Raw genomic sequence first — 13,141 nt, 5'->3', positions numbered from 1 at the left:
CTGTGTCCCAGGCCAAACATTGGAAGGAAATTGCCTTGCATTCCCTGGATGTGGTTCGGGCAATCAGTGTGTATCTAGCAGCTACTGAGTCTTTTAGGAAGTCAAAGACTCTTTGAGCTCCCGAACGGACCTCACAAAGGGTTGTCCGCTTCTTCTGCGACCATTTCCATATGGATCAGACAGACGGTGGTTCAGGCCTATTGCACCCGGGGTCAGGTTCCTCCTTTCCCTGTCAAGGAGCACTCTACCAGGGCGCTTGGTGTCTCCTGTGCTTCTGTCATTAAGTGTCAGTGACACAGGTATGCAAGACAGCCACCTGGTCGTCAGCACACACTTTTACAAAATTTTTATAAAGTGCATGTGTTGGCATCTGCGGATGCTTCTTTTGGCCGCAAGGTTTTCCTGGCTGCTCTTTAGAGGACCTCCAGTTGTTTATGGTTGAGCTCCAGGTTACCTGGTTGGCTGTGGTTAGCCTTGGGAATTTTTTTTCTGCTTTTTTTTTTTTTTTTCCCACCCCTCATGTTTGACACTGCTTTGGGATGTCCCAACTGTTCCCAACTGAATCAGGAGCTTTGTCTGTCAATGAATAAAAGTGAAAATGGAAATTTTTGACTTAACGTAAAAATTAATTTCTCTGTTCATTGACGGACACAGCACCCACCCCTCTGGAGTTGGCTTTCTTCTGAAACTGCTTGTAACAAAATGACGTGCCTATAGCTGAGAGTGGATGTATACCCCCTGGGACTGCCCCATAGGCGTAGTCAAGCCTTTTTTTTTTTTTTTTTTTACAAAATAACAAAGATAGGAAAAAATCAATTTAAAAGGGAAAAAAAGTTGCCAGGACCAGGGATCCCAGCAAAGAACGAAGTCCTTACTCTTAACTAGGCAGAAAAAAACCTGAGTGCCTGTAGCTGAGTGTGGGTGTATACCTCCTTGGACGGCCCATAGGCATAGCAAGCTTTTTTCTGCCTAGGGTCCTACTCCTGTAGAGGGGAATATAACCCAATGGTTAAGAAGAATCAGGAGCTGTGTCCGTCAATATAACGAAAGAGCAGTTTTTTCATATACTATTATCATCCTTTCCCCATATACAATCATTGCACAGGTCCGTTGCTTTAGAGTCCTTTTCACTTGGGCTTTCCACCCAGAGGACTCCACTTTGCTCAGCTGGGATTGATCCACCAATCCCCACTGAGCAGGCATGTGATAGGTCCGTCCCCGCTCACTGTGCTTAGACGGATTTGTTGGAGCCCCTCTCTCCTCTATGGGGAGATTAGATGAAAACAGACTGCCTGTCCGTTTTTTATCCAATCCCATGTGATCCGAGCCTCTAGACCGATGGAAAATAGGGTTACCATTCATCTGGGATTTCACGGACAGGATTTGATAGCGGCAGGTGTAAGCAGACATGTCAACGATGACATTAGCTACCCCATAGAGGTGCGTGGAGTGGCCAATCTGGTTTGCCTGAAAAACTGACAGGCGAACCTGATCGGAAAGCCCGTGTGAAAGGGGCCTTATTCAAAACTGCTTTAGGGCTGTCTTATCTCTGATATCTCAAGGTGTGTCTTCTGGGGCTGATAAAGGAACATCAGTTTTCTTTGCACACTAGGAAATTGAGAGCATTATTTTTCAGATTTCAAAATTTTTATTAATTTTAAGTGCAAAGAAACAATACACAAGAATGCGTACATTTAACATCTGCAATGAAAGATAACACAGAACAATGTTGAACAGTTGACATAGCCCACTAAGGAGCGCATAGCAATGGCATGCATGGCTAAAGAACACCACTCCGGTAATCCCCAGGACCGGGGCGACGCCAACCGGGCCTGGGCCTGACTCCCAACCCCCCCCCCCCCGCGCCCCCAGGGGAACACACTGCGCCCCAAGGAGGGAAGCGGTCACCCACCCCCCAGTCCTCCGTAACAGCTCCGGCATCGGGGAGCCGAACCATCTGCATTGGTATACCAAAGTAATGGACATGGCAAATTAAGGCAAAAAAGACGCTTTAGGCAGCACTAAAAGGTCTATAATGATCCTAAGAGGACCATATCGTCATAAATTCTTTTGCAGTAAAGAGAGAGTGTGTGTAGGAAGGAGAGGAGAGAAAAGAAAAAAGGAAAGAATGAATGGGGAACGGAATGAATAGAGTAAGGAACAGAAGCGGTAAGAGGTTGGTGTCCAGGTCCGCGAGAGAGGGGTCCAGGCAGCTCCAGAGAGCCGTCTGCTCTCAGGACATGGAGGCAATACCCTCCTATTTATGGGGAGCCCGCCAGGTATCTCATCCAGGGGTCCCAAGTCTTTTCAAAGAGGTTCATTTTATCTTGGAGGATGGCCACCATCCTCTCGTTGATCATGATCCAGGTCAGCTTAGCTTTAAACAGCTCCATCAATATCACCGGAGATCTCCAGGAACGGGCTATAGTTATTTTGGCTGCTGTGAAAATAAAGGTGACCAGGCGTTTAGTGTGTTTGGAGGCCTGCTCAATAGGTTTGCCCAAGAGCGCCTGTAGAGGTGACTTGACCAAATTAATGTGGGTTAGTGAGTATATAAAATTATATACGCGGATCCAGAATCTGCGGACCTTGGGACAGGTCCACCAGATATGCAAAACTGTGCCCGATTGGCCACAGCCTCGAAAGCATAATGGAGAGGCCTCCCGAACTGCTGCTGCCAATCTGACCGGGACCATGTACCACCTCAAGAAGACTTTACATTCTCTATCAGAGATGTGTTAATCAGGGATTTCGAGTTTAGCTGCAACAACTTGTTCCATTCCGCCCTGTCCAGTTCCTCACCCAAGTCTGCTTCCCAACGGGCCATATAAGGCAATTTAGTATAGTCATCATGCAATATGTTGTAAATCGTAGATATGTAGCCCATCTGTTTATCAATTGTGTTACATAAGTGTTCCATGGGAGTCGAGGTTGCTAGGTCACAGAGACGTTTCATAGAGTTCGCATAATGGGAGATCTGAGTGTAGTGGAAAAACTCCCTCACTGGAAGAGAGTGCTTCCCCTGCAATGTAGCTCTAGAGAGCAGACCCGTCCTATCACAAAGGTCTGCTAGACGGAGAAATCCCTTATTGGTCCACCATTTAAAAGCCAGAGGACAGAGGCCCGGAGGGAACCGTGGATTACCCAGTAGGGGTGCCAATGGTGTGTGGGGAGACTTGAAGCCATGTCGTTTGGACAATCTGTCCCATATCCCCAAGGACAGGGATAAGGTGGGGCATAGGACCGCAGGACGGTCCTTGGGCCGCAACCACATCAAGTGATTAATTGGAGTAGCGGGTAGATGGGTGGCCTCAAGCTGCATCCATATCGGGTGGGATGTTTTAGAATGGAATCTGATCAGGTGAGTGAGTTGAGCAGCATAGTAATATTTGACTAAGTCAGGGATCTCCATACCCCCCCCCCCCCCCCCGCAATTTAGGTGTAAACAGGGTTCGCCTGTTCACTCGAGGCCTCTTATCCCCCCATATAAATTGCACAAGCTTATTCTGAAATGTTTTAAGATCCGGCATGTTAATTAAGACCGCTAAAGTGCGAAAACAAAAAGAGCAACCGTGGCAAGATATTCATCTTCACCGAGTGCAACCTGCCTAACCACGACGGAGGGTTAACCGCCCATCTCGTGAGATCTGCCTGGATGCATATAGCGTGTCCACCGAGGGAGTCAGATGGATACCCAGGTACGGCAGTAACTTGTCTTGCCATTTGAAGGGAAAGTTAGTTTTAAGAGTGGACACCGTAGCGTCCTCCAGTGTCAGGTTCAAGGCCTGGGATTTGGAATGATTCACCCGCAAACCAGAAATTGCAGTCCCCAAAATGACCCCAAATCCCAAAGCAAATTGGGGACCGAGACCAATGGGGTAGATAAATACAGTAGGATATCGTCTGAAGAGAGCGCACTTACGCACTCTTATCTCCACAGGGAATACCCTGGATGTTGGGGTTCTGGCATATTTTAATGGCTAGTGGTTCTAGGGCCAAGATAAATAATAGGGGGGACAGAGGGCAGACCTGACGTGTTCCTCTACGAATGTCTAGGTAATCTGAGCTATAACCTTTGATCGAAAGTTTCGCTATAGGTTCCCTATATAAGGTTTGTAGCAGCGTGAGGAATGTAGCCCCGAAGCCATATTGCTCAAGTGTGTGCCACAAGTACTCCCAGGAGAGCAGAGTTTTTAAACCAAAAGAACTCTTCCACAGCACTAACTTTTCCGAATACCAAATTACATACAATGTTTGTGCGGCCGTTTATCAAATGCAAATTTTCAGGAAAAAAAATACACTTTAAAATAAAAACTAAAGGGAAAGGGAAGTGGCGCTGCCTGGAAATAGGTGAAAAATATAATAAATATGTGTTGACTGATAGCGCAACTCTATCAATGGTATAAATCAATAGACATGTAATACAAATCAATAAAATTATAAACCATGAACTCTGAGTGATTCATACATATAAAATTGACCAATATAAATCAATAAATATAAACATGTACTCTAAGCATTCCATACATGTATAGATAAAGTGATTGAGTGATGTGATCTAGGCCCAGTGACTGGCCTAGTAAGGTGACTGAGTGATAAATAATGCAATCGGCAATTGCCGCTGAAGACGTCGATGACTAAACGCGTACGGCGTGATTACGTCACTTCCTATTCAGGATACTCAGTGGAACGCAGAGCGTTTCGGCACCTACGAGAGCCGCTGGCTTACTAGACGTTCCCTTTTTACATGCTGTATACCGCCAAACTGTATGTGAGTACCCTATGTTATCTACAAAAAAAAGCTTACATAAACCGGATTACGCTATGTGTCCCCCTCTTGTTTATTCCCTGTATACCGTGGCTGGAGTTACACCTATCATACAACACTAAGGTGAGGATATACATTCACCTCCTCCCCTGGTTACCATTCATAAGAATACAGGGATTCAGGATCACTTGGGTCCTCCAGGAGAACCATCCCGTACTGTGGTTAGTTATTTAACCCCTGCCTAACACCCCTGTGTGGGGTTAGGCACTCTGGTGAGTGCACTCTTAATTAGAGCCACTTTGAGCACCCACCGTTTTTTGGCACGCCTATTGAACGCAATTAAGCTGGAGCACCATTTGAAGATTTCTTCACTTTTAAATACGGACTATTATTTCTGATACACAGAATACCTGGGATTACATTGTGCAATATATGTATCAATATCTTTGTCATATGACATCACTAATGGTCATTTGCACTGGTCACCTTTAATTAAATTTTCTATAGTTATACTAGTTTTTACACTCTTTAACCCCCACCTAGCACTGGTCACTTTATAATTATCTAGGTTTTTCAACTTCCAACTGCACAGAGCACCAGCCACTATTATATTATATATCATACATCACACTGATTTTTTGGATTTATTCTTTATCAGCACAATTTATATTTATTTATATATATGTTTATGTGATCAATGTTTATTCGATTGCATTATTTACTGGGCCTAGATCACATCACTCAATCACTTTATACATGTATGGAATGCTTAGAGTACATGTTTATATTTATTGATTTATTTTGATATGAAAAAAAGTGCGCTGGAAATATAAAGTTAAGCTGCAACCTTAGATCCGATAAGGAAACAGTGGTGATAAATGATAAGCAGGTGCGCTAAAACTGGTGGATAAATAAATACCAAAACTGGTGATAATACAAAAGGAAACAGTGTGACACACTGGTGACTACACTGGTGAAAAATCACAACAACTTAGGTAAGTCTTGTAGTAAGATATCGCAATATGTATATCTACCTATTCACTAATGTGAATCTGTGACCAAAAACATACCAAGAGAGTAAATATACTTGGGTGGTGGTTTGTACAATAAAAACAAATATATATACAAACTATAAGTGAACAAAGAAAGAAGTGGCAATGATATTGGTCAACAAAGTCCAAAATAGTCCGTGTTGATACTGAATGCGACTTCGCTTCAGCTTCACCGAAGAAAATTGTGCAAATATCCCATCACCACTTAAAGACTGGCTTCCCTTACCAAAGAAAATGTGTATTAGGGCGTGATAATATGCAAATCCAAGTGCTCAGGTGAAGGAAGGAATCAAATGGAATTCTTCTCTCCTCTTCAAGAGGGGAAGGAGAAGCCTCTTACCAGAAAGAACAGATGTATCTGCTTGTAGGTAATCATCCACTATCGATATCCTCCTTTCCTCCTGTATACTAGCTGGATAGGACCCCTCTGATTTGTTGGTATATGCCTCACAATGAACCATGTAAAAGATGGAATAGACTAATGGTGCAGTATCTCAAATCAGGTTTAATAAAAAAGGTTGAAAACACTTACAGCAGTAGTCTTGTATAGTGCATAAAACAAATCGAGGGATGAATGGTAGCCGCGGCCGCCTGCAGCGCGGTCCGCGGCGATGTATGATGACAATGCGGCGCTCCTCCCTGGCGCGTTTCCTCCTAATGCGGACGTTTATGGTTTATAATTGTATTGATTTGTATTACATGTCTATTGATTTAAACAATTGATAGTGCTCTATCAGTCAACACATATTTATTATATTTTTCACCTATTTCGAGGCAGCGCCACTTCCCTTCCCCTTTAGTTTTTATTCTTTTGATATAACCGTCGGTTATGTTTTTAAGGGAGGCTGCAGCTTATTTTCCCAACCCTTTACCCATAGCGCGGGACTTCTTTACGTTTTTATAAAAAAATTCACTTTAACCACTTTATGACCACCTGCCTCAGTTATACTGCGGCAGGCAGCCGCTCCTGCGCATACCGCCGTAGGTATACGTCGGTCACGCGCAGGGAGCTAGTGGGGCAGCCGATGCATGTGTCAGGCGTCTCTGATTGCCGCCTGACACCCGCGATCGTTCCCCACTGAGAGAGGGGGACATGCAGCTGTCGTAAACACAGCTGACCGTTGTTCTCCCTGGAATGATCATAGAGCCCCTGTGATCCTTCCATATAGGATCGCAGGTCTCTATGGTCATTTCACAAGCCACTCCCCCCCCCCCCCCCCCAGAATCACTCCCCTAGGCTCACATTTAACCCCTTGATCACCTACAATGTTAACCCCTTCCCTGCCAGTGTCATTATTACAGTAACAGTGCATATTTTTAGCACTGATTACTGTAGTAATGTCACTGGTCCCCCCAAAAGTGTAAAAAATGTCAGTCAGGGGTCCAATCTGTCCGCCGCAATGTCGCAGTCCCGCAAAAAATCGCAGATCGCCACCATTACTAGTAAAAAGAAAACCAATAAAAATTACATACATTTTTTCCCCTAATTAGTAGACGCGATAATGTTTGCGCAAACCAATCAAAATACGGTTATTGCGATTTTTTTTTTTTTTTTACCAGAAATATGAAGCAGAAAACAAATTGGCCTAAAATGTTAAATTTTGATTTTGCAATGTTATTTCTTTGGGGAATGTTATATAGCAGAATGTGAAAAAAAGGTTTTTTCCAGAATTGTCGCTATTTTTTTGTTTATAGTGCAAAAAATAAAAATCGCACAGGTGATCAAATACCACCAAAAGAAAGCTCTTTGTGGAAAAAAAAAGGGACATCAATTTTCTTTAGGTACAGCGTCGCACGACTGAGCAATTGTCCGTTAAAGTAACGCAGTGCGGAATTGCAAAATATGGCCTGGTCATTAAGGGGGCCAATCCTTCCGGTCCAGAAGTGGTTAAAGCGGAGTTCCAGTCCCCAAATACTTTTTTTTTTTAGAACACTCCTTTGTGCTCTTTTAAACATATCTAACAACATTTACAACATTTCTTATGTGTAGTCCCTGTAGATTGGGGTAAAATATTTGAAGACTAACCAGATCTCGGAAGCAGGCAGGTTCCATGTCATCTGTGGGCATCTGAAGCCCTCTTGATTTGTGGGATTCGGTGCAGCTGATCTGACCATTTACAGCAGTCTTTAGCTCCCTGTGGAATGGGAGAGCTCAGGAACAGCGGTGGGAGGGGAGGAGACTCCGTAGCGCTGTAAAAGTAGTGGAGTGGCTGTACAGCTGCCCAAATCACTTTTATGTGAAAGCCTTTTGCTGGCTGTAGCCATGATCCTGGTATAACCACTTGCACCCAGCACGGTTATATACATACGCTGGTTAAAGGGATTGTAAAGTCCTTTTTTTTAAAAATGCCGTAATTACTTGCCCTGTGCAGTTTATTTTGCACAGAGCAGCCTGGATCCTCCTCTTCTGGGGTCCCTCTTCACTGCTCCTTGAAGCTCCCTCCGGTCGAGTGCCCCACAGCAAGCCTCTTGCTATGGGGACACCCGAGCTTAGCTGCATCTCTGTGTGTCTATTCAGACAGGTTACTGCCATTCTGCCCCGCCCCCCCCTCTCTCCTAAAGAGCTAACTGACTTTGATTGACAGCCGTCGGAGCCAATGGCTCCACGGCTGTGGTTCATCCAATCTGCAGGGAGAGTCCCGGACAGCCGAGGGACTTGTGGACATCGCTGTACGGAGATGGGGTTTAGGTAAGTATTACGTGTGTGTTGGGGAGGCTGCATTAAGATAAAAACCTTCTGACTTTACAACTCCTTTTAAAGTGCGTTTAAAGAGACCCTTTTAGCAGTTTAACCATTTACCGACTGCCTAACTGTAAATATAAGTCATTACTTTGATGGCTAGCTGCAATAACCCCGGTATCCGTTATTTTCATTTCTGTTACGTGGCCAGCTTACAGATGAAAGTGATCCTCGTGGCAGATATGCCACCAGATCGCTTTCATGGCCGGCGGGAGAGGTGATCCCAGATCTCTCAATAAAAATGACCTGTCATGCTTATTTCTATTACAAAGAATGTTTACATTCCTTTATAATAGGAATAAAAGTGATCAAATAAATAAAGGGACAGTGTAAAAATAAAAAGTAAAAATAAATAAGAAAAAAAAAAAAGTTTAAGCACCTCATCCCTCTGTGCTCGACTGTAGAAGTGAACTCATGCGTAAGTCATGCCCGCATATAGAAACAATGTTAAAACCACACGTGAGGTATCGCACGAGATCGTTGGAGCAAAAGCAATAATTCTAGCGCTATACCTCCTCTGTAACTCTAAACGGGTAACCTGAAAAAAATCTTTTTAAAGCGTCAGCTATTGAAATTTTTAAGTACCCAAATTTGTCGCTAATTACAATGCACAATTTTAAACCATGACATGTTGGGTATCTGTTTAATCTGCATAACATTATCTTTTATACTGTACAAAAAAATTGGGTAACTTTAATGTGTTTTTTTTTTTTTCTTTTTAATTAATTACAGTGGGTACGGAAAGTATTCAGACCCCCTTAAATTTTTCACTCTTTGTTATATTGCAGCCATTTGCTAAAATCATTTAAGTTCATTCTTCTTCCTCATGAATGTACACATAGCACCCCATACTGACAGAAAAACACAGAATTGTTGACATTGTTGCAGATTTATTAAAAAAGAAAAACTGAAATATCACATGGTCCTAAGTATTCAGACCCTTTGCTCAGTATTTAGTAGAAGCCCCCTTTTGATCTAATACAGCCAGGAGTCTTTTTGGGAAAGATGCAACAAGTCTTTCACACCTGGATTTGGGGATCCTCTGCCATTCCTCCTTGCAGATCCTCTCCAGTTCTGTCAGGTTGGATGGTAAACGTTGGTGGACAGCCATTTTTAGGTCTCTCCAGAGATGCTCAATTGGGTTTAAGTCAGGGCTCTGGCTGGGCCATTCAAGAACAGTCACGGAGTTGTTGTGAAGCCACTCCTTCGTTATTTTAGCTGGGTGCTTAGGGTCATTGTCTTGTTGGAAGGTAAACCTTCGGCCCAGTCTGAGGTCCAGAGCACTCTGGAGAAGGTTTTTGTCCAGGATATCCCTGTACTTGGCCGCATTCATCTTTCCCTCGATTGCAACCAGTCGTCCTGTCCCTGCAGCTGAAAAACACCCCCACAGCATGATGCTGCCACCACCATGCTTCACTGTTGGGACTGTATTGAACAGGTGATGAGCAGTGCCTGGTTTTCTCCACACATACCGCTTAGAATTAAGGCCAAAAAGTTCTATTTTGGTCTCATCAGACCAGAGAATCTTATTTCTCACCATCTTGGAGTCCTTCAGGTGTTTTTTTAGCAAACTCCATGCGGGCTTTCATGTGTCTTACACTGAGGAGAGGCTTCCGTCGGGCCACTCTGCCATAAAGCCCCGACTGGTGGAGGGCTGCAGTGATGGTTGACTTTCTACAACTTTCTCCCATCTCCTGACTGCATCTCTGGAGCTCAGCCACAGTGATCTTTGGGTTCTTCTTTACCTCTCTCACCAAGGCTCTTCTCCCCCTATAGCTCAGTTTGGCCGGACGGCCAGCTCTAGGAAGGGTTCTGGTCGTCCCAAACGTCTTCCATTTGAGGATTATGGAGGCCACTGTGCTCTTAGGAACCTTAAGTGCAGCAGAAATCTTTTTGTAACCTTGGCCAGATCTGTGCCTTGCCACAATTCTGTCTTTGAGCTCTTCAGGCAGTTCCTTAGACCTCATGATTCTCATTTGCTCTGACATGCATTGTGATCTGGAAGGTCTTATATAGACAGGTGTGTGGCTTTCCTAATCAAGTCCAATCAGTATAATCAAACACAGCTGGACTCAAATGAAGGTGTAGAACCATCTCAAGGATGATCAGAAGAAATGGAAAGCACCTGAGTTAAATATATGAGTGTCACAGCAAAGGGTCTGAATACTTAGGACCATGTGATATTTCAGTTTTTCTTTTTTAATAAATCTGCAACAATGTCAACAATTGTGTTTTTCCATCAATATGGGGTGCTATGTGTACATTCATGAGGAAGAAGAATGAACTTAAATGATTTTAGCAAATGGCTGCAATATAACAAAGAGTGAGAAATTTAAGGGGGTCTGAATACTTTCCGTACCCACTGTAAAGTGTATTTTTCCCCCAAAAAATTGCATTTAAAAGACTGCTGCTCAAATACAGTGTTACATAAAATATTGCGACAATCGCTATTTAATTCTCTAGTCTCTTCTAAATGTATGTATGTGTGGTGTATGTATATATGTATGTATGTGTGTATGTGTGTGTATATATATATATATATATATATATATATATATACATATGTGTGTGTGTGTATATATATATATATATATATATATATATATATATATATATATATATATATATATATATATATATATATAGCGAAAAATGCCGATTTTTTTTTTTTTTTTTACGTAAACTACAAATGTCAGAAAAAAAGGCTGGTGTTAAAGTGTTTGTTTAAAATACTTGATTTTTTGTTGATTTTACCTGAACATATTTAAATGCGTGCTTGTGGTGTTTTTCCTTTCCATGATTAATAGTTTTTATTCACTTTCTCTGTGCTTCTGAACTTTCTAGCAGATTTGACTATTTACGAAAAGTCAGTTCCCTAACACTGCTTCTCCTTTCCTTATACATTGTAGTCCCTTCCTTCTTTGGGAGTGTATAGTTACTGTCTGTGCTTGCATCTCTACTTCCTTTACCTACCTACATAAGATTTTATGTAGCAACAAGGTCGAGGAGTGAAAAGGATGACCTTAGAGCACATATGTCAAACACGACGTCCCTGGGCTGAATCCGGCCCTCTAGGCCGCCCTCACAACCAGGGTTTTTTTTTTTTTATGTCGGAATGTGGTGGAATTGACCATTGTCACTTCTAAACATAGACACCTTCTGTGTTTACAAGGACAGCTTTTCTTTGCGCTTCTCACAGCCTCCTGCTTGCCCTTCATACACTCATGACAGGAACAGATGCCAACCAATAATCTCTCAGGAAGTTAGAGCGGCAGAGGCACCTACACTGCCAGGAGGTATTAGAGCTGGGCCTGGTAGGTGAGATGCAAGGAAAGTTTTTTTATTTTTATTTTTTTTTCTTTTGTGGGGGGGGGGGGGGGTGGGCAAGTAACATACCCCTGAATTCTGCACTCTGTACGCCCCACGCTCCTGCGCTCCTATGTAGCTCAATAGATGCATAGTCTTACAGGGGCAACCATCATGCTGACCCGGCCCGTGATAAAACGGAGTTTGACATCCCTGCTTTAGAGTGCCCCTTGAGTGGCAGCTCAAAGTCTGCTGGGGTTGCTGATATCCTATACAAGATGGTGATACCCAGTAGCAGTTTCAGGGCTTTTGGATGTCTACCCAAGGGATGTTTTAACAGGTAAAACCCATGCCTAAAAAAATGTGAACTACACATAAAATCTTATAGGAATTTTTTTGTTCAAATGAATGGTCTAGCGACAGGGTCTCTTTTAATTATCCAAAAAGTTATTTTTCGTAAACTACATTCAAGTATGAGGCCAGTTTAGCAGAGATTGAGTTACAAGATTCTACAATATGCTAAATGTCTGACTGGTAAAATTTTAAAAGCACACAGAGAGCCAAGAAAATAACAAATGGTAGGTCAAAAAAAAAAAAAAAACCTGCTATGTGCTGTAGATTTAGATTTGTGAACTCTAGAAAGAAGCAAGTTTGTGTATTGTATTTGTGTTTTTTTGTTGTTTTTTGGTCACATTTATAAAATATTTGAAAATAGTAGACTATATAATGCATTAAGCCAATGTTTTTATCTATTAGGAGCCACAAAAGCCATGCCAGAACTTCTTTAAACCTGGATTAAAACTAGAAGCTGTGGACAAGAAAAATCCTTTTTTGATATGTCCAGCCACAGTAGGTGACGTGAAGGGAGATGAAATCTTTATAACATTTGATGGATGGAGAGGAGCATTTGATTACTGGTGCAGATATGACTCCCGTGACATCTTTCCAGTTGGATGGTGCAGTATAACTGGCGATTCTCTGCAGCCTCCTGGAAACTATGGTAAGTAAATTTTAAAAGGAAGTTAAAAGTAGTTGTAACCCTTCCATATACTCAGATGAAATAAATCCTCCTACATAAGTTGTACTTATTTATCTGCTGCCTTCTCTTTGTAGTGCAGAATTGATAAAGCTTGTCTAAGTTTTCAATAAGCAAGGGGCTTGCAGAAGTGACGCATGCAGATTGCAGAGGAAGTAGGCAGCAGAGAAATAAAATGTAGTGCTCTGGATTGAGACTAGTACACACCATAGAAAGTTATGCTTTGTTCACGTTTCATA

At 42.6% G+C, this 13,141-nt stretch overlaps 1 protein-coding gene across 1 annotated transcript in view; it reads left to right on the top strand.

Annotated features, from left to right (window-relative positions):
- Positions 1 to 13,141, top strand: part of SCML2 (Scm polycomb group protein like 2) — a 277,149-nt gene that overhangs the window by 106,013 nt on the left and 157,995 nt on the right. The window contains exon 6 of the mRNA XM_082245590.1: positions 12,623 to 12,866. Coding sequence (XP_082101716.1) covers positions 12,623 to 12,866 — 244 coding nt within the window. The remainder of the gene's footprint in view (positions 1 to 12,622; positions 12,867 to 13,141) is intronic.

Source organism: Pelophylax lessonae, assembly GCF_965119305.1.
Source record: "Pelophylax lessonae genome assembly, chromosome: 2".
NCBI classification, from domain to species: Eukaryota; Metazoa; Chordata; class Amphibia; order Anura; family Ranidae; genus Pelophylax; species Pelophylax lessonae.
Note: the sequence above shows the minus strand (reverse complement) of the source record. Positions and strands in the feature narration are given on the sequence as shown.